Source organism: Malaclemys terrapin, chromosome 1, assembly GCF_027887155.1.
Source record: "Malaclemys terrapin pileata isolate rMalTer1 chromosome 1, rMalTer1.hap1, whole genome shotgun sequence".
NCBI classification, from domain to species: Eukaryota; Metazoa; Chordata; order Testudines; family Emydidae; genus Malaclemys; species Malaclemys terrapin.
The window spans coordinates 310,581,214-310,606,015 of NC_071505.1; the positions used below are offsets into that span (position 1 = coordinate 310,581,214).

The 24,802-nt window shown below is 38.2% G+C and overlaps 1 protein-coding gene across 8 annotated transcripts in view; it reads right to left on the reverse strand.

Annotated features, from left to right (window-relative positions):
* TNFRSF19 (TNF receptor superfamily member 19) overlaps positions 1–24,802 on the reverse strand; it is a 110,821-nt gene that overhangs the window by 24,871 nt on the left and 61,148 nt on the right. For all 8 annotated transcript variants that reach the window (XM_054015442.1, XM_054015438.1, XM_054015444.1 and 5 more), the window contains one exon: positions 23,485–23,570. In XM_054015442.1, coding sequence (XP_053871417.1) covers positions 23,485–23,570 — 86 coding nt within the window. The remainder of the gene's footprint in view (positions 1–23,484; positions 23,571–24,802) is intronic.

Below are 24,802 nucleotides of genomic sequence, written 5' to 3' on the forward strand. Positions count from 1 at the left end.
GTTGGTTAAAACTAATACTCTCAGGCTAACCATAGAATTGAAAAATTATATCACAATCTTTTCAATGAGTCAAAGTTCTGAAATTAGGAATTGTTAAAAAAAACTGCACACATCCTTAATTACTGCATTCTGACCAGATATTTTTCCAGATAACCCCAAATAAAACACTACACATCAAAATTCTACTGAAAAAATCTCTCTAATTTATTGTGATTCATGGTATAGTTAAATCTGATCAACGTGAAAGCCAAACTAAATAATAAGCATGTAGAGCCAATACCAGCAATCCGTTTTTTTTAAATGACTTTTAGCTAGTGTAAGATTGCTCACAAATTAAGAACAAATACTGTATTTTACAATCAAAGCAATTGCATTCATGAATGAATATGAATTCTGTAGGTGGATTGAAGGGTAAGATAGGTTAATAAGTAATCATACAAGAAAGAACACAGGCACTGATACTTATTCAATACAGGTCAATCATTGGCCCCTTCTCTGTAACTGAGGAATTTCAAGTTCATTTAAATCTAGTGTAATTGAGTCAACCATCCCCACCATTAAAGAGCAATGATTAAGTTAAATTTCTTGCAGACACACAGTACCTAAAACAAACATTCAGAGTGCCTCTGGCAAGGAGGAATACTAATTATAATATGAGATGAAAGGTGGCACAAGTCACTACTAGAAACAGAAACAGGTAAGCTATTTAGAAGAAATTATTGAAATTCTCATACTTGGTAGTTAAATAGAGCATTTCATTTTGTAACTGTATTCACTTGTTTCAAGATTCAAAACTAAAATATTTGCATGCTGCTATATTTTTATATATGAACATAAATTAGAAATGCATACTGTAATTACAAAGTCCTGCTGTATGCCAAAGAAATTCTTAACCAAAGAAAAGAATGAACTTCCTAAAATGGGCTTTTATATAGCAAAAATAAAATTATATAGAGAGGCTTTCAAAGTATATTTGGTCACACACAGCTCTATTTATTTATTTAAACAATACATGGTTTTAAAAATGGATATTTAAAGATTCAGTGCATAGTGAGGCTTCTAGACTTCAGTTCCAAGAATTTAAAAGGAATCATAAAAGAAACACGTCATTAAGGCCCCAAACATCTGTGGGGAAGGATACACAAGCTCAAAAATAGTTTTGTATTTCAAACTGAAGTTTCCACTGGGATTAGCAGACAGGATTGCCAGCTGGGAGTTAGAACAAAGATATGAAACTTGGGCTCCTGCCCTATACATTACCGACTCGCTTTAACCTTTTGAATGCCAGACAAGCCCCATCAATAGCAGGAGAATCTTGTACTGGGCATTCGTGAAGCAAACAGAATCCAACTCAATTTTTTTAAGATTAGTTGACATTTCAATTTTGGTGTGTAACACAATCTATACATTTATTATATTATACATATGTTATTTCTGAGTAAATATTTCTTGTTAAATACTTTCAAATGGATTTGCTTAGGAGTTCTGTGTTCTTTATTAAATAAGTTCATGGATAAACACATTAGGAAGACAGATAAAAGAGGATTACAAGTAATCAGTATCAGTTTCATACAGGCAATGCTTAGCAATGCAGTTCAATTTACTGAAATATTTTCAGCTTATGTTTATAGAATTTGCTTAAAATCGAATTAAGCTATTATCATGTACATTTAATATACATACATCTTTTCCTATCATTCCTGATTACTTTGATTTATGTATATAAACAAATACTTTATAAAACAGCATCTTCTCTTTCCTAACTTATTTCAGGATTTTACAGTTTCTACTATGGAAGCATCTGATGTCACATATACTAGATCAGAAAATCACTGAATGATTATAGTATCCTTTTTTCTAACAAATACCTTGACATTAGTAATAACAGGGAAAGGAAACTTTACAATAATTTTACAGACTTTTCATATTAAAATATTTCTGGTGGTACCTTGCAGATAGATAGTAGCTTAAAATTATGAGATTAAAAAAAAAGAATAAATTATGGGTCTTTTTATTTGTCTTTTGGTTTTTGAGCTGTTAGTGTTCAAATTTTCTAACTTTTCTCCAAACCCATACGGGCTAAAAATGTATCTTAAAAAAGGAATTTAATTATAGACTCCAGAAGATAAAGTTTTAAGAACATCACCAAATAATGTGAGACTCATGAAAAAATTTGAATTTACAATATTATATACATTGTTTTTAACAACCAACAACTACAACCACCACTCCCAGAAGCTACTGACAGCATCTTTATTAAGTCTTTCAAAAGTCAAACAGTTAAATAAAAAACAAAAACAAAACAAAACTCTCAGTCCTTGCAATCCTAGCACGGGCTGAAGAGCTGGAAGCCACACAGGCACCTTTATGTCTTTGTCTGCAGAAACTCACAGTGTTCCCAACTCTCAAGATTTTGTCATGAGTCTCATGATAATTATTGTTTTCCTTAAAGCCTCAGCTCCTGGAGTCAAGTGATATGTAATGTTTTCAGCCTTATTCTTAAAGAAAAAGTGAGTTTCTAGCCCTCATGGCTATGGAGAAAGCTTCAAAATGTGATCTTTAAAGGCTCAAAAAGCAGAAGATAAATAAAAAGAACATCAGATCTATTATTTTATATAATCTCATGATTTTAAAGCCAATCTCATTATTTTTGATGACCCTGACTTATAATTTTTGAACATTTGGGGTTGGCAATACTGAGAAAGAGACTTCAAACCCACCTATATTACAACTATGTAAAGTGCTTTGAATTTACTTGATAAAAGGTGCAATACATGTACATGTACAGTATATTCTCCACTGAAGAGAATGAGGCTCCCTGTCTTAAATGCATGGGTGAAGATAATGCCTTGAGAACCCTTGCATGACCTAGACTGATGGCCATTGCATCACTTATACAATGAAAGCAAACCACAAATGATGAGAAGGAAAGGTAAACTGCAGTTGTTACCAAATGATTCTTGCAAAATACTCCAGAGGAGGAAAAAATTCATTCCTTAAAAAAAAAAAAAAGCTAATCTGCCATGAGGAAAAATTCCTTCACAACTCCAGACATAAAGTCCTGTATAATGCTATGCATTTAAGAAAGGGTTGATGTGCTCTATCATCTAACCATCAAACAATCCTAACAGGTGTTTCAACCCATCAAACCCAATTCAGCCAAATCTAGATAACACTAGAATTTAAAGGATGGGAATAGAGTGACTGGAAAAGTCTGGTTGCCAGCAAGAAAGCAGCTCCTCCCCTATCAACAGCTTACTATGGCCTCAGGCACATCTGCAGAGGTCAATCAGCATAACCGGTGGGATTCAAACACACCAGTTCTGGAAAAGTCAGGCTTCTGACAGAATCCCATTTGTGTTAAATCACAGGATTACAGAAACTAGACATGGAAAAGAGCTATTAGGTCTCTTGCCTGGATGGAAGAGGGCACTGGGGCAGGATCACAGTAAAACATGATTTCTGAGGAAAGAGGAATGTTAAAATTAAAAAGGTGCTTTTTGATTGTTGCTTTTATTGATTTGCAAACAAAGAAGTAATATTTTGGGATATTAAGTGATCAGATGTTTTATAAATACAAAAACCTCTTTATGCTACAATTTTCTAAGCCATATTTCAGTCCAGAATGAACTTCCACAGTTGAAATCTAAAACCCTTGAAAAATAAGGGGGATATAATGGAAATGCTGATACAGCCCTAATTATGGCCGTGTGTAAGGAATCAGTCTAATAAATCTTGTTTTGCTAAGAATCACATATGTAATTACTACATGTGGTGAAAATGCAGGGTTTTTCAATTTCCTTGAAAAACAAAACAGGAAGGCGGGAGAGTGGAAGCACATCCTTCAGTAGATTGTACAGAAAGGAGAACTACAAAGAAAAATTCACAAAGACCATATTTTGGTTGGCTCTGTATCTGCTTAATTCAATTGGCAAGGTCTAGTCTACTGAATTATAAATTTAGCTGGCATGTACCACTACAGTCTTGTACTTTCATTTTAAGGACATTTTACAATATTTTAATAATGATGATTCTAAAATTTCAACATTTAAATGACACGTAATGAAAAAAGCAAAAAGCATGCACTCTAGTGCAGACCTGCTCCGAAGTTACACTCTCCATTTCAACAGGATATTCTCCCCCCCCCCCCCTCCCCGCCCTCCGATACTTGTCTGTGGCCATGCAGATGGATCTGGCTACAATCTAGTCATTAAAAATCTTCTGATATATGTTCTAATATAAGAGCTTGGCCATATCCAGGCACCTACAGAAAATTAGGAATGGAAAATCCTGTTGTCCATCCTCTTGGTTATGCAGGATTGATCCATACGATACAGGGTTATTCAATAAAGCACAGTAAGTAATTAAGCACCACAGATTCCTTTTGGAAACTATTTCTGTCCAACAGATATTACTTTTAGAAATGCATCCCTGATACTCCACTTAAGTTTTCATTTGTTTCATTATTCATACCCATACTCATGGGCTGTTCTAGCCTCTTTCCCTCTCTACTGGCGAGATTTTCTATTCTCACTGGCATAGGTAGAAGGAAACATCTTGCTTGCTCTCTCCTTTCTCCCTGCCCTATTTTTGATACACTGAGCATCAGTCGCGCTGGACCCCTGACAGCCTTTTAAAGAGATGAGATCAGCAGACCTAGGTCGGAGTTACTGCTGAGTCTTGCTGCACCTGTAGTGGACGAGGGTGAGGGGAAGGGAAAGACAGAGCTACCCAAAGAAAAACATTGAATGGATTATTTGGGAAGAAGCAGAAAGCCTGGTTATCGCCCCAGTCACCTACTCTACCCTAACTTACTACAAAGGAATACAGCAGTAAGTAAGGAGCTAGGACTAGTTGGGTGCTCAGATAAGCATTTAAACTGAAATACTAAATCTCATAGCACCTTCACTACTTCACATCTAAAACTTTACTTTCAAGTCACTCCAGACATTCAATTCTTCCTGAATGACATCACGTTCATTTTTTCATTTTTCAGGAGTAAATCTAAAGTATACAATATTTTATTATATGGTGTCTTATTCTTTCATGAACAGATAGGAGCATTGTCTTTTGAGTTTAATCTTTAGAGAGCTCTCTTGAGTACTGTTTGGATGACAGACTCAAGTAGTGCAGGTGAATGATTTTGTTACCCTAACAATTTGTCTAGGGTGGACAATTGCAATATGTTAGAACATGATCTTGAGAAGTCCTGGTAATTAATGTGACGTTAAATATGACTTAGTGCTCCGTATTGACAGGGTCTTTTGTTTTTAACTCTACGATGAATGAAAGTCATGGGATTCATGTCACTTTGAGCACTTCTGAAAATCCAACCAGACAGTCCATCTGCACTGAGGATGGGATTCTCCTAAACACTCAGCATAGGCCTAACTCTGCTCCTATGGACATCAATGAAAGCAGAGATAGGTCAATGCTGAGATCTTTTAAAAATCCTATCCTCTGAGTTCAACATCGAGTTATTCATCATCGCTGCTCAGGGCATGTACTAACTGATCATTTAGACATGGCAAGTTGGGGTGTAAATCTACAGTGCTCCAGTGTGCTGTGCACCAACTGTTTGTGTGGACCCTGCTGCCACGCACCATAAGTTCCCTAGTGCACAATGATGTACTTCTATTTCACAATATATCGATGTGCACTAGGGAATTTTTAGTGCATAGCAGCAGAGTTCACATGGACTCTGACAATATGTGGCAAACTGGAGTGCAATAGATTTACACCCCAGCATATTGCACACTAGCTGATCATTTAGACAAGCCCTCAGTGTTGTGTTTTAACTTAATATAATTTTACAGTGTGGACAAGCCCTCATTAGACACGTACACGAGCACAAAATCCCTCTATCCCAAAGTACTTTTATTTGTGTACATGAGCCTATATATCTAGAAGGCTGTGTATTTGACGCTCACTCAGCAAAATAAGTTGTTTGTGTACAAATAAAAGTCAATAGGCTAGATATGTACTAATATGCATAAAAGCAGAGACACTGCTTATTCCTCTAAAGGTACGTCTACACTTACAGTGGCATACAGAGTACAGACACAGCATGCCCAGCTAGGATGGGTATAAAGAGCAGAGTAGATGGTAAGGCACAGCTTAGGCAGGTAGAGTGCCCTACATGCCGGAACCCTAAGATATATATTTTACACAGCTCTCTAAATGCCCAAGCCGTGCCTCCCACATCCATACTGCAACTTTCAGCCGTGTAATGTCCCACTGTCTCCCTGCTGCAATGAAAGGCTCTAGCAGCTGGGAAAGGCTCTACTGGGGGGAGGCAGCATGCTTCAAGAAACTTGTTAAAACTGATGAAGATATTCAGATAACTAAAAGTGAATAGATTCAAATGAAAAGGACTTATAACTCACTGTAGAAGCCAGATCCTGCAAACTCTTATTCTCATGAGTTATCATTAATCAAGTGGGTTGCCCCATTGATTTTAATGGCACCTACTCACACAAATATCAGTTTTCAGCCTTGGGCTTTTTTATTGGAGCTGGTCGGAAATTTTCTGAGGGAAAATATTTCTTTTGGAAAATCCTAATTTATCAACATCAGAGCATTCTATAGGAATGTTTCAATTTTGACAAAATTCAGACAGGAACTTGGCTTATGGGGAGCCAGGATGGTCTCCAATTCCAGGCTTGCGACTCCTCAGCAGCCCAGGCTTCCATGGTCCCCAGTTTCAGACCAGCCTGCCAAGCACATTGCCAAGGAGATGGCTCCCTGGATTACCCACAGAGTTGTGGAAATATTTTAGAAAAGGTTGAACCAAAATGTCATTTCAACTTTTTCAAATGAAATTTTGTAATTCCCATTCTGTAGGAATTTTCAGGATTTAAATTTTTGTTGGGTTTTGGAACTAAATTTAAAAAAATGCCTCAGAAAAGGAATTCCAGTTTCTGGACAGCTTTTTGTTATCTATAGTCTGTCTTAAATGATAAGTAATCTAAGTCCAAGTTACTGGGCACGCGTGTGCGAAAAAATATATCACAGTGATAACCCTGGTCTAGGTCAGAGATTGTAGAAAATTATGGAAAGTTATAAAATATGCAATAATTCTTCAAAAAATTTCCTGATTTTGAAAAATATTTATACATTTACAACACATAGCAATGGTCACTCCCCTATTGCCTGATCAGTGGAAAATTGAAGAGAAAAAGTCATTACCCTCTGCCTGTTGCTTTTTTGTTTGAGGGAGCAGGCACCTGAAGCAAATCAGAAAGGTAAACTAAGGGAGAGGAGAGACCAGCTGGATTTAAATCAGATAACGGGCCAGAGGCACACCAGTCCTTATTGAAGCCAAGACAATTAAATAATTTAGAATTTCTAGGTCAAGCTATTTTTGATCTATGATGAGTAAAAGAAATAAAAGAGTCAAAAAGCTTTATAGGAGGTGAAAAACAATTTTTGTATCGCTGAAATATCTTGCCAAATTTGTCTCAGACTTCCTGAAAATGTTTTACTTTGCCATCAGGTCACATATGGAAAAATATTGGAGGGTTGATTTCATTTTGGCAAAAGTTGGGATGGCAGGGTGGGGTGTGTGTCTTTTAAAATCACTTTTATAATAGAAAGCTAGTCTCTTCATAATAAACTAATGCTAAGGTCTAATGAATATGTTAATGAAATGGTGCTATGAGTTCCCCTCTCTGGTAACAATAAGTCTTTGTGAAAGGCTTATAGAAGTTGCAGCTTCTTTCTATCACAATTCTCTATGTGATGGCAAGGAGGGCTATGAAAAGAGGATGGTGGTGATATAATCTCAAATAAGGAACAAAACTGAAAAAAATGGACATACAAATTGCAATAAACCTGAAATAATTTCTCCCTTTATATACTTTCGGCATCTATTTCACAGATTGAAGCATTAACTGGTCAGCAACTAACTACACATTTTTGCATAAAGTCCTACTGATAACTTTTCTGATCTCGACTTTACTTTTTTAAATGTCAGCTTTACTCTTAAACAAACAAATGTAAAAGCTCAGTACATTACTTGATATTTGACAAAAACATTCATTTGGAGGCTGATAAAATTCAAACCACAAAATTCTGAAATGTTAAAAGAAAATGAGACCATAGGAAAGGAAATACCATTATATAAACAGAGGGAATATTATGGAATTGCATGTCATCCAAACTATACCCTCAAGTTAAAACACTATAAATATGCTTGATGAAAGAGAATCAATGGGGAAAAAAACAGAAAAAGTTTGACATGAAAGGAAATTCCCTCCATGTCTAGTGGGAAAAGAAGACTCTTACAGAGCAGACAGCCAGCAAGCATCTTCCTTTTTAAAGATTATTTTAAAAAATATTTATTTTGTGATCCTGTAATTTTTCCATTTAGGCTGTAACTTACAGTTTTGATCGTTACCCTTTTTGCTGCTGCCTGAGCAGTCACTGATCAGATGTTACATTTCTTGCATATCTTAAACTACCATTACTTCAAACAAGAGTTTGCAAGATCTCATCCTTATGTCCCAATATTGCACAAATTTATGCACCTGAGTAAATTTATGTCAAATTTTCCCCTTCTTATACTAGTTGCACTCGTTGCCTTCTAACCCTGTGGAAGAAAGGCAGACTACCAAGATTTTCCCCTTAAATAGTGCTGTCCATTGGAGGAACTCAGAATACTTCATAAACATTGGCCCAGATTTGCAGTTATTTAGGTGTCTAATTCCTATTGATATCATTGGGAGTTAGGTGTATCAATAATTTTGAGGGTCTGGGTCACTAAGCCTCCACATTCATGTGTGACAGCATTATTCTAGGGCTGTCAAGTGATTAAAAAAATTAATCACGATTAATTGTGTAATTAAAAAAATTAATCGTGATTAATCGTGCTGTTAAACTAATAGAATACCATTTATTTAAATATTTTTGGATGTTTTCTACATTTTCAAATATATTTATTTCAATTACAGCACAGAATACAAAGTGTACAGTGCCCACTTTGTGTTTATTTTTGATTATAAATATTTGCACTGTAAAAAACAAAAGAAAGAGTATATTTTAATTCACCTAATACAAGTACTGTAGTGAAATCTCTTTATCATGAAATTTGAACTTACAAATGTAGAATTATGTAGAAAAAATAACGGCATTCAAAAATAAAAAATGTGTAACTTTAGAGCCTACAAGTCCACTCAGTCCTACTTCAGCCAATAGCTCAGACAAACAAGTTTGGTTACAATTTGCAGGAGATAATGCTGTCTGCTTCTTCTTTACAATGTCACCTGAAAGTGAGAACAGGAGTTTGCATGGTGCTATTGTAGCCTGCATCAGAAGACATTTATGTGCCAGATGCACTAAAGATTCATATGTCCCTTCGTGCTTCAACCACCATTCCAGAGGACATGCGTCCATGCTCATGATGGGTTCTGCTTGATAATGATCCAAAGCAGAGCAGACTGATGCATGTTCATTTTCATCTTCTGAGTCAGATGCTACCAGCAGAAGGTTGATTTTCTTTTTTGGTGGTTCGTGTTATGTAGTTTCCGCATCTGAGTGTTGCTCTTTTAAGACTTCTGAAAGCAAGCTCCACACCTCGTCCATCTCAGATTTTGGATGGCACTTCATATTCTTAAACCTTGGGTCGAGTGCTGTAGCTACTGTTAGAAATCTCACATTGGTACCTTCTTTGCATTTTGTCAAATCTGCTGTGAAAATGTTCTTAAAACGAACACGTGCTGGGTCATCATCCAAGACTGTTATAACATGAAATGTATGGCAGAATGCGGATAAAACAGAAGAGGCGACATACAATTCTCCCCCCAAGGAGTTCAGTCATAAATTTAATTACCGCATTATTTTTTTTAACAAGCATCATCAGCATGGAAGCATGACCTCTGGAATGGTGGCCGAAGCAGGAAGGGGCATACGAATGTTTAGTATATCCGGCACATAATTACCTTGCAACGCTGGCTACAAAAGTGCCATGCCAACGCCTGTTCTCACTTTCAGGTGACATTGTAAGTAAGAAGCAGGCAGCACTATCTCCTGTAAATGTAAATAAACTTGTTTTTCTTAGCGATTGGCTGAACAAGAAGTAGGACTGAGTGTACTTGTAGGCTCTAAAGTTTTACATTGTTTTGTTTTTGAGTGCAGTTATGTAATAAAAAAATCTACATTTGTAAGTTACACATCATGATAGAGATTGCACTACAGTACTTGTATGAGGAGAATTGAAAAATACTATTTCTTTTATCATTTTTACAGTGCAAATAATTTTTTTAATCGCAGATTTTTTGAGTTAATTGCGTGAGTTAACTGCGATTAATCGACAGCCTTACATTATACCTGTTTTACAGATGGGGCAACTGATATATAGAAAAGTTACATGGTGTGGACAAGATCAACAAAAAGTCTCAAGAGCCTATAATAATAATAATACCATTTAGCTCCTGTAGAGCACTTTTCATTAGTAAATCAGTATCATTATTCCCATTTTAGAGATGAGGAAACTGAGGCACAGGGACGTTAAATGATTTGCCCAAGGCCACCTAGTAGATCAGTGAGAACAGAATCCATAATTCCTGACTCCAGCCATGTGCTTTAGCCACATGACTATTTTTCCCTTTAGAAATGAACTATTAGGGCCAGGATTTTTAAAAACTGGGTTACTTAAAGCAAGGTTCCTAATTACATATTTTGATACCTAAATAAAATTGACCTCGTTTCCAAAAGTGCTGAACACTTGGCATGTCCCACCAAAATCAACTAAAATACAGAGTGTTCAGAAGTTCTGAAAAATCAGACCACTTATTTGGGTACCTGAAAATAGTCTTAGAACTTAGAGGCACAAAATGTATTTGGGGTGTGTGTGTGTAAAATGCTTTAGGGGAAAAAAACATGCTGCGCACATTTTACACACAGCAATGAATAACTAGCAAAGTTGATTCCTCCAGGCATATCAGGTCCCCAGATGGTGCTGTGCATTTGACTCTAGATGGTGTTGTGCATTTTGATGGATTTATTAAGCTTTTTAAGCATTATACAAAGTTGTTGCCATCTGTACATTAATCCATTAATTGCTATGATGTGGTGTGCAAATTTAAATTGTAAGCATCAACCACAATCACAGTTTTGCTTTTGCTTTTATTACAATGGATTGTTGACTCTGTTTGAATCAATGCCTTACTGTTTTTAATATTTAGTGAGAATTGCATTTTTTTATTGGTATATGCACTTATGCGGCAAGTATCAGGGGGTAGCCGTGTTAGTCTGTATCTACAAAAACAACAAAGAGTCTGGTGGCACCTTAAAGACTAACAGATTTATTTGGGCATAAGCTTTCGTGAGTATAAACCTCACTTCTTCGGATGCATAGAGTGAAAGCTACAGATGCAGGCATTATATACAGACACATGGAGAGCAGGGAGTTACTTCACAAGTGGTTAACCAGTGTTGACAAGGCCAATTCAATCAGGGTGGATGTAGTCCACTCCCAATAATAGATGAGGAAGTGTCAATTCCAGGAGAGGAAAAGCTGCTTCTGTAGTGAGCCAGCCACTCCCAATCCCTATTCAAGCCCAGATTAATGGTGTTGAATTTGCAAATGAATTTTAGTTCTGCTGTTTCTCTTTGAAGTCTGTTTCTGAAGTTTTTTTGTTCAATGACAGTGACTTTTAAATCTGTGATAGAATGACCAGGGAGATTGAAGTGTTCACTTACTGGCTTATGCGGCAAGAAGTACTACAGACACAAGGAAGGGGGGTTGTGATGAAATAAGTTTGAGAACCACTGATCTATGATGATTTAGCTTGACATCAACTTGGGTGTTTAAATGAAATAACTTGTTGTCACAGTGCATAGTACGTGGAGTTTCGTATTACAAATTTATTTAACCCCTCCCCCCCAGAAATATTGGTTATTTCAAAAAGAGGATTCCATATTTTTTACCTCTAATAGTAGTTCTAGACTTGAAGAGGATAAATAACTCTACAGGATTGCAGGGTTCAGTTTGTTTCCTCACACACCTTGGAAACAGTCAAAGAAATTGCTTAAATGAAATCTCTGTAGAAACCACCCCTCGTACTATCGAGAAATTATCAATGCTTGACACACACATTGTTTAGTTTGACATTATGACCCTCTCTATATATTTACATACGTAAAAGAGGCATAAATCTACCGGCACAAAGAAACTTAACACTTCCATTCTTAATTAAAAAATGGTTCCTACACTCTAGTTGCGCTAGATATTTATCAGAAGTGCAAACGCATGAACATTTAGAAACCAGGAGAAAACTAACATGCTATACTAAAAATGAAAAGTGAACTTAGAAATAAAGCTCAGTGGAGGTGGTCAAAATGCAAAAGATATTAATTAGGGTATAAAACATTTCAGTAGGATAAAATTAGACATCAGCACATCAGCATTGTAATACATTAATTATCATCTTAAAAAACTATTTATTTGTCTTCTACATGGAGTGCTCTGTGGTTTGACTCTCACTTCTTACCCTTAGAAGCTTACCATATCTGCAGATCAACAGAACTCAGATCAAAAATCAAATACAAGTGTTTATGTTTTGCATTTATAACACTTAGTGGTGTACCTGCTTAAGGTTTCATTTACTTTAACTCTTTAACTCTTTGTGTTTTTATGTATGATGTATATCTGTTTCATACAGAAAAATAAATGTTTTTTAAATTGAAATTTAGGCTTAGCCTTTGGAACCATTCTGGTGAGTATTTCTAAACATGTCCAAATTACAATCACAAATTATTAAAACAAAAAAACGGATCTTCAAACGTGTGCACACAAACCCTGGTGACTTTGTGTGCCTGGTGTAGAAGGTCAAAACTGGTTTAGTGTTATCCAAATGGCACAAATGCCAGAAATTTATTCCAGAATTGGTTTAAAGTAGAAAAATGAAATTAAGTATATCAGGCCTCACACATACAATGGAGCATGATAAGGATGATAAGTAGAGCTCCACGGATTTCAATAGAGGTCCACCAGCAGATATCTCACTGCAGGATCAGGTTCACACAGTTCAAATGTCATAAGCAGTGCTGCGCTTCACAACCTTGCCTGGCATAAGACAGTGAACCTATCAAAAGTTAAATTTCTTTATACTATCTTTTGCTCAATTCATTTCATTACGGAACATGCATTACCAGTATATATTTGATCCCACTCCTACACAGTTATATATTAAATTCTTCCCCATATTAATCTTTGCTCCTTATTGTCCACATTAATTCTGGATTAAGAAAAAAAGTAAAGAGAAAGTTCCACAAGTTCCGAAGTTGAGATAGAGTAAATGTGCCTAAAAGAGTCTTCCATTCTGAAAGTTTCCACTGGTTTGAGAGATATTCCCTATACTTAAAATGAGTACTGCCACTGGAACCAGTAATATCTCTAAAAAAGAAAATTTACATAAAACAATTGAATATATACAAAAATTATTGCCTCTTTTAGGTCTAACTGTATACATCCAATACATGTAATACTACAATCTTCAGTTGTAGACACTTCCACCACTGTGAATTATTCAACAAAACATTTCTGATTCACTGAAGCAAAAGATGCAATTGTCCTGGAACCTGCAGATGCTAGCTTCTCAAGCTTGATTCAGAGTTGGGTTTCATCTCAACCTTCCCCTGCTTTCTTAAAGGTGCGGGGAGGGGCTACTACAGAGAATGAAGCAGACCTTCTTAGGAGCAGGAAAAAGTGCCCAGAAATGTGGCTCTCTTAATACAGCAATCACCGAACAGTGACTAAATAGCAACTTCATTCTGAGTACAATTGTGAGATGTTTTAAGCAGGAGTTTCCTATGCACTGCAGAAAGTCTTCCTGGAAGTTAAACAATTCTAGACATGCTCCAAAGGGAGTGGAGTTATGCTGTATACCCATAACTGACAGTTCTGGTTCTGTCTCCTGATCTGGACAGTAGAAAGAGAACCATCTGTAGGACAAGTCAAGATGGCTAAGGAAGACAAGCAATTTTCTTCTTAAATTAAGCTTTGATTTGACTGTATCTTTTGGTTTATTGCATTTGTTGGTTTATTGCTAATAACTAATCCAAAGTACATGATCCCCTCCAGGCTCTCATCTCATGCACTGTGATATAGTGGTGGTATTCAAAATATGGAAATAACCCCTTTTCCAGGAACAACTTAATCTGCAACTGCCTGATTCCTAGAACTATCCCTATTGCAGAGTTCCCTTATTATTGTGACTTTTTTCCCAGCATATCTTTCTGGGGCTGGCCCTTTAAATGTACCAGAGCCAAAGAAATCCACTCCTAAAGATGCTATTTTAGAATTGATTGCTGCATCTTTCTCTCCTTTATCTTGTAAAAACCTGCTATTTTATTTCCTTTCTGGTTGCTAAGGAGATGGCACATTCTCACAAGTATCGTTTTTGAAGTGTGTTCTGAAACATCCTCTTGTAATGGGTAAATCTCAGATTAAGGATCCATGCATAATAAAATATAATACATAAACTGCATTATCAGGATAGGAGTCTGTTTTATCATCAGCATACTGTACATCTGTTCTTTATATTCCTTACCTCCTACTTTTATCTCAATTCTTTAAGAGCTCTGTTAGATTGTATCAGCTAAAGTTTTAAGAGCTGTATGTGTAGGGAAGTAGAAGGTACATCTGTTTCTGTGCCCTTTAAAACTCAACAGAGACTAATAATCCCATTGGTGGTTATGTAAATCCTTATCTTAGAATTTGTTTAAAGTATATTTGAGAAAACTATTTCAAGATTATTGTTAAAGTTTGTACAGTCATCTGATGTTTCATCGGCTTCAGAATGACTGAAGCCAATTCCTTCTTGGGCTAGTGGACAAGAAATTACTATTAAATATAACAGATCAGTAAATGGCGATTAAGGCCTTTTTATATCTAATTAATGCATTTGTATCTTATAACTTAAAAAAAAATTAGAATAAATTGACTTGAAATCCTCAAGCTGTGCGTGTAACTAAACTATATAACCAGGTCTCCTATTCCTCTTCAATTTAGTCTGACTTTTACATCCACTTGGGTTTTGCCTTAAATTACACTGAAAGCTCCTCAGGTCATATATTGTCTTTTGCTATGCATTTGTACAGCATGTGCTCGGCCCTCATAGGGGCTCTACTGCAATACAAAATAATTTAATGATAATAAAAACCCCCATATATTAATTCTTAAAGGAGTATTCTCTATGCTCTTTCCAGAATTAGACATATATGTACTCAATTCTGTACGCTATTCTCCAGGGACTGGCTCTTTTCCAATATTTCTTCTTCTTTTGTAATCCTCATCCAAATTAGCGTTTTTGTTCCTTGATTGTAATCAATCAAAATATATGATACATTCTTCACAGTTAAACAGTTTTATTATTTGAAAATTATTAAATAATTAGCTTAAAATATATAGATTCATAGATTTCAAGGCCAGAATGGACCACTGTGATCAGCCTCTTTATTGGTAAATGCATTGGTATTAGTGGAGAAAACACTGTTTTCAATTTTTCCAAAATTTGTCATTTGTTTACCTGCTTACTCCCAATTCTAAATATTTAAATATGAAATTCAATTAAGACAAATGCAAAGTACTACACTTAGGAAGGAAAAATCAAATGCAGAAATACAAAACAGTGAATAATTGGCTAGGAAGTAGTATGCAGACAAGGATCTGGAGGTTATATTGGACCACAAATTAAATACGAGTCAACAATGTGATGCAATGGCAGAAAAGCTAATATTATTCTGAGTTGTATTAAGTGTTTTATCTAAGACACAGGAAGCAATTGCTCTGCTTACTCTACTTGGCACTGGTGAAGCCTCAGCTGGAGTACTGTAGCCAGTTTTGGGCACCACACTTTTAAGAAAGGTGTTCACAAATTGGAAAGAGTCCAGCAGACAGCAACAAAAATGATGTAAAATTTAGAAAACCTGACCTCTGAGGAAAGGTAAAAAACCTGGGCATTATTAGTCTTGAGAAAAGAAGACTGCGGGGGACAGGGATGTGATAACAGTCTTCAAATATGTTAAGGCCTGTTATTAAGACGATGGTGATCAATTGTTCTCCAAGTCCACTGAAAGTAGGATAAGTAATCACCTTAGTCTGTAGCAAGGGAGATTGAGGTTAGATATTAGGAAATATGTTCTAACTTCAGGGATAGTTAATTACTGTAATAGGTTACCAAGGGAGGTTGTAGAATCCCCATCATTGGAAGTTTTTAAGAAAAGGTTAGAGAAACACCTGTCAGGGATGGTCTAGGTATACTGCATAGACCAGTGTTTCTCAACGACTGGTCTGTGGACTGGCACCCAGGGCTGGCTCTAGGTTTTTTGTGGCGCCAAGCGAAAAACAACAACCAAAAAAAAAAAAAAAAAAAAAAGACCTCAGAGAGTGCAAGTGCCGCCCCTAGAATTGCTGCCGGCACCAGTCCCTGAGATCTGCCTGACACAGTTTAGGATGCAGCAAGCCAGTCCCTGGTATCAAAAAGGTTGAGAAACACTGAACTAGTTGACATCTTGAGGTCCCTTCCAGCCCTGTATTTCTATGATTCAACTGATGCCTAAAAAGTGTACACTTGTATTTCCACTAAAGAGCTGTTTCCAAAGCATCAGCCAATTTTCTACACTGGTACAACATGCAAGCACCTGTGAGTGCCCTCAATTTTCATTTACTGTAATGAAGCTTTCTCCATCTTGCAGACATTATATAGTTTTGGTTGAGCCTCAGACAACTAGCCCTCATCCATGACTAGAGCTATATAAAACACCAACACAGTGAAATAAATGAATTTGAATGTTATTAGCATACTGAAAACATCATGACTTATACTTCTTCACAGACCTCCTACTAGTACCACATTAAACATGAGGTGTAACAAGTCAACCCAAATAAGAGGATGACTGATTTCCCAGGAGACGGAGAGATCTTTCAGAACTGACTCTCTCTGGGTAGTTTTCAGTGAACACTAAAATAGGTGCATTTAATTAAGTATATGTGTGTTTCATATCTCTCAAAGTTAGAGTGTGATTGCCTATACTATTCGGAGAATAGTTTGGAAACTCAAACACAATGAAGCTTCCTAAGGCAAAACTTTATCCTTTGAAAAGAAATAAGAGATGGAAATTAATGTTTTGGCATAGCTTTCCTTTTACTTAATTATCAAACTTCCATCTTCAACCAAAAATTCTATCCCTTGCAAAACACACACAAGTACATCTTCTAATGATCCTGAAATAAAGTTATGATAAATATGGCATTCACAAATTATTTCTGAAAACGTGACTGTAGGACAATGCAGATGATAAAGCCAGGTTTGTAAAGAAGAAAGCTCTTATTCAAACACGTTTATCTGCATAGATGGGAAAAATAGGTAAAGCAAAGTAAAATGCCTTTTTGGTAAAAGTTCTCACTTTTTCAAGTCTGCCCCAGTCTGACAGCTCCTCTTCAAAATGGAAGACTTCAGTAGGATTGTTCAGTTGTACGCTTTATTTGATACAATTTGTTTTCTTTGGGTATATCTACACAGCTGATGTTAAAGTGCTGCCGAGCCACGACTCCAGTGCCGCAAGGAGAATAGCTACTAGCGCTGGGAGCGCAGCTACCAGAGCTGTAGCACTATCTACACTGCCACTTTACAGTGCTGAAACTTGCATCGCTCAAGGCGATGTTTTTTCACACCCCTGAGCGAAGAAAGTTTCAGCACTGTAAGTGGCAGTGCAGACAAACCCTTAGTTTTTCCTTTATTTCCTATTTGATGAGACCAAGACTAGCTTCAAGTATCTCACTTACTCTGTCATAAGTTCATTGCTGGACATGGACAAGTCAGGGTTAGACTTGAATCTACTTTTCCCTTCCCAGCCTATAGTATTGTTTGTTTGTGTTTGACACTAGGTCTCTAGCACAGACAGATGAAGAGTACCAGTTGCATTCACGTAGTTGCCAGGAATACATTGTAACTATGTCTGCACTTCAGTTTAGAAAGTGAATGCGGATAGCCATAGCACAAATACACCAAGCACTCCTAATCTAATGTTTGACTGCTACACCAAAATGTAGGGGAGGTTATTTATAATTTATTTGAACTCAATATTTTAAAATATAGTTATATCTATGTATATTTAATTTTCTATTATGCCAAATTACACAGAGAATTCATTGTTTTCCCTTGAAAGTATACACAAAGGTGATAATTCTCCTGGCCTTTAACACTCTTTACTTGTCCATTATAGAACCCTTTCAACTTCATCTTTAACAATCCACAACTTGTTTTTCCATGAGTAAATATTTAAACCAAATTTCTGTTTTAAAATGTCTGCAAAAAGACAGAAGATAAAAGCAAGAACTTAGATTTATAGCTAACTAGGTAATAATCAACTGCTCCCCATACACAGAGATCCTCATCAATGGCTCAGACTTACTATGAACCTTTAGCCCAGGAAGTTCATGCCCTTATGGTAGTGTTCATAAGCAAATAAAAACTTGCCAAAGCACCTCACAAGACAGTTAATTTATTGGAGCAAGACATTCAAACTTTTCCTTTTCCTATATAATAGCTCAACGGAGTTAGCTGCACAAATATTTGTCATTCTATTTCACACTGAAAGAAGAAAGGGATTAAGGAGTGATAGAGCATTAGACATCTAAAAGCCAAACAGTACTTAGGATTGGGGGAAAAGTGTATTTTCATCTTTTGTCATTTACGTTTCTCAACACCACTGTGTTTTCTAGTTAAGACTCAAAAGAGAGACTTTTCCCCCCTTTAATGTTACATGGACCCTACAAGACATCAGTTTATTCACTTCTTCTTTGAGAATTCCCTATCAGTCCCTTATATAGAAAACCTTCTCAAGACCCTTCAAGAATTTTTCTTGCAGATCTAAGGACATCCGAGTTTGGAGACCATGGCCCTATAGGCCTCCAAACCCTTCCTACTCAGGTACATAAATCAAGAACTTCTTGGATATCTTTTCAATTTTCATGGCTGTTTCATGGGAGGAATGATATAACCCTATATTTCAATCATTGTAGACTGCAGAACAGAAGGAATCTAGACCTCAGGAGTGAACTCAAAATTCAGCCTTCATGTATGTAACTGATTTAAACATACTAAGGACAAGAGAAGGTTACTCACCCTGTGCAGTAACTGAGGTTCTTTGAGATGTGTGCCCCTGTGGGAGTTCCACTTCAGGTGTTGGTGCATCCCTGCGCCTTTGATCAGAGAATTTCAGCAGCAGTGAGTGTCTGGGTCATGCACGTGTGGTCCCTGTCTCGTGGTGCCACGGGTGCCTCATCTAGCGCACATGTGACCTGATATCTTTAGTTTCTTCTCTACCGTAGAGTCCAGGATTGAACTCCAAAGTAGATGGGGAGGAGGAGGGGTAGTGGAGCATCCACAGGGACACACATCGTGAAGAACCTCAGTTATTGCATAGGGTGAGTAACCGTCTCTTCTTCTTCTTCGAGTGATGTCCTCTGGATACTCCACTTCAGATGACTGTAGAGCAGTGACCCACTTGGGACGGAAGGAGCTTCTGAGTTGCATGAGTGAGTGAAGATAACACTGTTAGTCCTAGCAGTGCATCTGAGCCTAAGCAATTGCATAGTATTTTGTGAACATATGTTCAGAGGCCTAGATAGCAGCTCTACATATGTCTATGCGTGGAACATTGTTCAGAAAGGCTACTGAAGTTGCTATCAATCTGGTAGAATGAGTTCTGATCCCAGATAGGGGTTGCAGGTTCTTTTGCCAGTAACAGAGATGAATGCACCCTGAGATTCATTTTGATAGTCTTTGTGTGGAGATTGCGGATCCTTTAGAATGTTCTGTAGTAGAAATGAAAAGTCTTGGGGATTTTCTGAAAGGCTTAGTTCTGTCAAGATAGAATGCTAGTGCATGTCTGATGCCCAGAGTATGTATTTTGGAGTTCTGTGCACTCCTGTGTGGTTTGGGAAAGAATATTGGGAGATGGATTGGCTGATTTATGTGGAAGAATGACGATACTTTAGGTATACATTTGGGATGTGGCCTTAGGGTGACCTTGTCCTTGGAAAAAAAATGGTATAAGGTGGGTGGGCCATGAGAGCCCCTACCTCACCCACATGGCAGGCTAATGCAATATCTACTAAAAATGCCACCTTCATTGAGAGGTGTGTTAGAGAGCATGTCGCTAAGGCTTCAAACGGGGGCCTGGTGATGCACTGTAACACAAGGTTTAAGTCCCATGGTGCACATATTTCGGGGTAAACATTCTGAATGCCCATAAGGAAGCTTTTGGTAATTGGGTGCACAAACAGCGATGTCCCGTCGATCTTATGGTGGAAGGCGGAAATAGCCGCTAAATATACTTTGATCTAATGAATGGATAGTCTATACTGTTTCAGCTCCAGGATCTAATCCAGTATCAATGGCAAAGGTGTGGAAACTGGAAGAGTTCGTTTGTCTTGGCACCATCTGGAGAACTTCTTCCATTTCTAAAGGTAAGTATTGCGCGTGGTTGATCTTCTACTATTTAGTAACACGTGTTTAACCTGTTCTGAACCGGCTAGTTCATCATGATGGAACCATGTAGGAGCCACGCCTTCAGGTGAAGACTCTCCAGATTTAGATGGCGTACTTGTCCAGAGTTCTGTGATAAAAGGTCCCGCTGGAGTGGGAGAATGCGTGTTGCACATACTGCCATCCGCATCGGGTAAGAGTACTGAGTCTGTCTGGGCCATGTTGGGGCTATCAGTATGACTTTTGCTTTGTCAAACCTATTTTGTGTATCATTTTTGATAACAGTGGTATCCAGGGGAATGCATATAGAAGTGGTGCTTCCCATTTTGGTTTGTCTTCTCTTGGTTGCAGGCATGTAAATTCCCAGAATACAGAGGGTTGCGTGGGAGTCTTTCATCGCATGAAGGACTTCATCTGTCTTTGCAGGAACAGTTTCTGTTCATCAAACAGGAGATCCTCCACAGTGGAATGTATCTCCCTAGGACAGCCCAAAGAATGGAGCCTGGATGCCTGGCACATGACCACCACAGTAGCCGTGGATCTTGCCACTGTGTCTTCCATGTCTAAGGATGCCTGTAATGGGGTTCTGGTCACAAGCTGTCCTTCGGATATAAGAGATTTTAAATGGTCTGTTTTGTCCTCCAGGATATCGTTAATAAAGTCCATAAATTTTGAGTAGTTGCTGTGCTCAGATTTTGCTATTAGGGCCATGTAGTTGGCAACCCAAAATTGCAGAGTTGCTGAGGAACAAGGCTGAAAAGGTCTAGGCATTTCCACTCTTTGCCATTAGGCATGGACCTGTATTGTTGCTATCTATCGTGGTGGTTGATGGCATCAACTATGAGAGAATTTAGTGCAGGGTGGGAAAATAGGAAATCCATACCTTTTGAGGGTACATAATATTTTTTGTCATCCCTCTTACAGGTAGGTAGTATGATGGCCAGAGTCTGCCAAACTGTTTTGGCTGGTTCCATTAGTGCATCATTGATTGGGAGCGCTATTTTGGATATCCTACAAATCTCGACTTCCAACAACTTATATTGTGCCTCCAAGACTTGCTCAAGAGGGATCTCTAGACTGTCCACCACCCATTTGAAGAGCTCTTCAAACTGTTTAAAATTGTCGGTGGCTTAGGTGGGGAGGCATGATGGCCTCATCTGGGGACGAGGATAAGTTATGGGTAGCAAATATATAGTGTCTTGTTCTAGAGCCTCCTCCCATTCCTCAGTTGCGTTTTCAGTGGGTTCTGACTGAGCAGGCACTGATGATGGTGGTGGGAATATAATCCCCTCCCTATAGGGGCTCAGGGGCTGCTGTGATGCCTTCTATAAGTGGCCCATGGGTCCTAGTAAGGCCAGTTGGGAACAGCATAGGTGGGCCCATCCATGGGTGGCTATATCATGGGTGCATGTCTTATCCATAATAAGGCCTAAATTTTAGAGGTCCAGGTGTTGGCATTGGTCGAGCAGGGGAAGAGTGTCTTGAAGAGAAAACACCTTCTTCCACATCCTCCTCCTCCTCACTGGATAGAGGAGAGGCTAGCAGTGAATCAGATATTTCTCATACTGCATGCACTGGAGAGCCGTCAGTGCCAAAGAGTGGTGATTCCAGTATCAACAGGACTAAAAGGTCTTTATGATAAAGAAAGTGTTGCAATGCTGGTGATTTCATTGCTGATGTATTTGGCACTGTAGGACTCGGTGCGGATGGTAAAGTTGTCATTGCTGATTGAGTCATTGCAGATGTGGTCATCAGTGCCACTGTAGCTAGCAAAATAGGCGGTAGTGGCATCGCCTGTGGTGAAGGTCTGAGTGCTGCTTCCTTAAGCAGTGTCGAGAGTGCTGTGGTGGAGGAGGTAGGCTTGCTCTTGCCTTTCGACTCCAAGTCAGTGTGCCTGAGATTGGCAGAGGCCATGGTGTGGGCAGTGCTGAAGGATCCCAGTGTCTCATAGGTACTCAGTTGTGGTGTGGTCAGTACCGAGGAAAGAGACCGAGCCGGAGACTATTTATTTTTGGAAGGCTCTCTCTGAGGAGAAGTTGCTGCTCTTTTCCTCGTTGACTTTTTAGAAGAATAAGCCTTCCTCTGTGAAGAGGGTGAGGTCTCCAGGGACCTTTAGAAGGGGTTTTCTGGCCAGAGTCTGAAGCCGGATGCAGGGACTCTTCCATGAGAATGAATTTGAGATGTAAGTCTCTGTCCCTTCTAGCGCAAGAATTTAGGCACATTTCGGAGGGATGTACAACTCACCAAAACAGCGGACCGGCCGTCCGACACTGGCATGGTGTTCTGGCATGAAAGGCAGTGCTTGAATCCTGGTGAGCCAGGCATAGCTTGAATAACTGTGGTTCACCCGTAAGGGTGAGTCCTAACTAATCTAAGGAAAAAGTTTGTTTTTGTTTTTTTTGGTTTTATTTAAGGGCTAGAGTAACAGGGAAGAGAGGGTAAGTACCTAACTATTAAAACTAAACTACTTTAGATAAACTAGTTCAACACTAAACGAGCTAACTGTAACACTGCTGGGAACTCAGTCTCAGGCTGAGAACAGTTGAGAAGGAACAGAAGGGGTCACACTGCGCGTGCTAGATGAGACACCAATGGCACCACGAGATGGGGACTGTGTATACACGACCCAGACGGTCACTGCTGCTGAAATTCTCTGATTGAAGGTGCAGGGACACACTAACACCTGAAATGGAGCACCCATAGTTTGAAGAAGAACCAAGTATTTACAGAAAGAGACAAAAAAATTAAGTCATCCATGTTTTGTTGCAGGATTGGGCTGAATCAATTGGGTTTTGGCATAATAGAACACAGCAACTGCACTGAAACAAAGATGTTTACTTTCTTGGTAGCAAAGTTGATTAAAGAGAAAGCAAGTGGATCAGTTTCAGCAATGAAAGTACACTTAGCTGAGCTTTCTAGATAAAAGTAGGAAAAAATGTACAAGGCCAAAAGTTGGTCCTGTTCTAATTTGAACACAATGAGCACTTACAGTGAGGTTCATAGGGAGGAGGGGGATCTCCACAAGGAACACACTCCATGTCTTGAAAGCCGCCAAGCTTCGTCTTCCTGTAAAATCTAGAAGATAAAAGAACAGCTTGTAATTATTATTTTTTTTATTACAGTAGAGTCTTTACTCCTAGGAGAATTTTGCACTACTGTGCATGAGCAGAATTCATGTCCCCCACAGATTTTTTTTCTCTCCATGGAAAATACATTCTGCTGGAGAGGTGTTGCAGTTACTCCTTTCACCCACCAGGAGCTATTATGACACCAGAACAGAGGCAACTGGCTCAGCCAATCCCAGAGAGAGACAGGGAGAGGCTGCACTCCTCACAGCACTCTGCCTGCGGAACCAGATGAAGAGGCATGGAATATTGGAGGGTGGGGTGCAGGACAGACAGAGCAAGGCACATGGGGCTGCTGGGAGGTCACAGACTGGGATTCAGAAGGAGTCGTAGGGGTGCAGGGACACATAGGGATGGGGCAGATGTGGCTGACTGAATGGGGGAGGCTATTGGTCAACCAGGATCTGCATGGGAGAGGCTTCCCAACTCCCTAATAATTATTCCCCTGCCCAAAATAAACCTGTTTCATACTTCTCCGACCCATACCCAACAACCATCCAGGTTCACTCCTAGGCTCCTGCCCAGCAATTACTTCCCTCTGTCTCAGATCATCCATTATCCCTGACTCCCTCAAGCCTTTGCACTGCTTCTGAGGGGTACGGGAAATATGTTTCTGTATTGAAGTTTAAATGAATTATTACTCAAAGTTCTGTCTTAATATTCCTACTAAGGAATCTATTTGTCAAAAAACATTTCCTGGATCTATTTTGTTGTCTGTATTGTTACAGATATACTTGCTGTCAGGTATTTTAAAATAAATTAGCAAAATAATTGAAACTGGTGTGATTATACTATGTTATTTTGACAAAAAAATTCAGAATTTTGCAGCATTTTAAAATATTGTGTGCAGAATTTTTAATTTTTGGCAAAGAATTGTCTGTCTCAGAATTGGAGGACTGCTTACAATATGGCTATTTTATATAGTTATGTAGAATGACATCTGAAAAGTATTTAAAAAATTTAAAAAACAAAATTACTAACCTTTCCATAACTGTTATTCTGTGAAATGTGTTGCTTATGTCCATTCCCATATAGGGATGTACATGCCGCATGTTACTGTTACTGGAAGGTTTTTCACTCAGTAATATCTGTAGGGTCAGATTGGCTCTGGCCCCCCTGGAATCAAGCCTACATGGTGCTGTATATAGGAGCCTGCCACCCCCTCATTCATTCTTGCCGGCA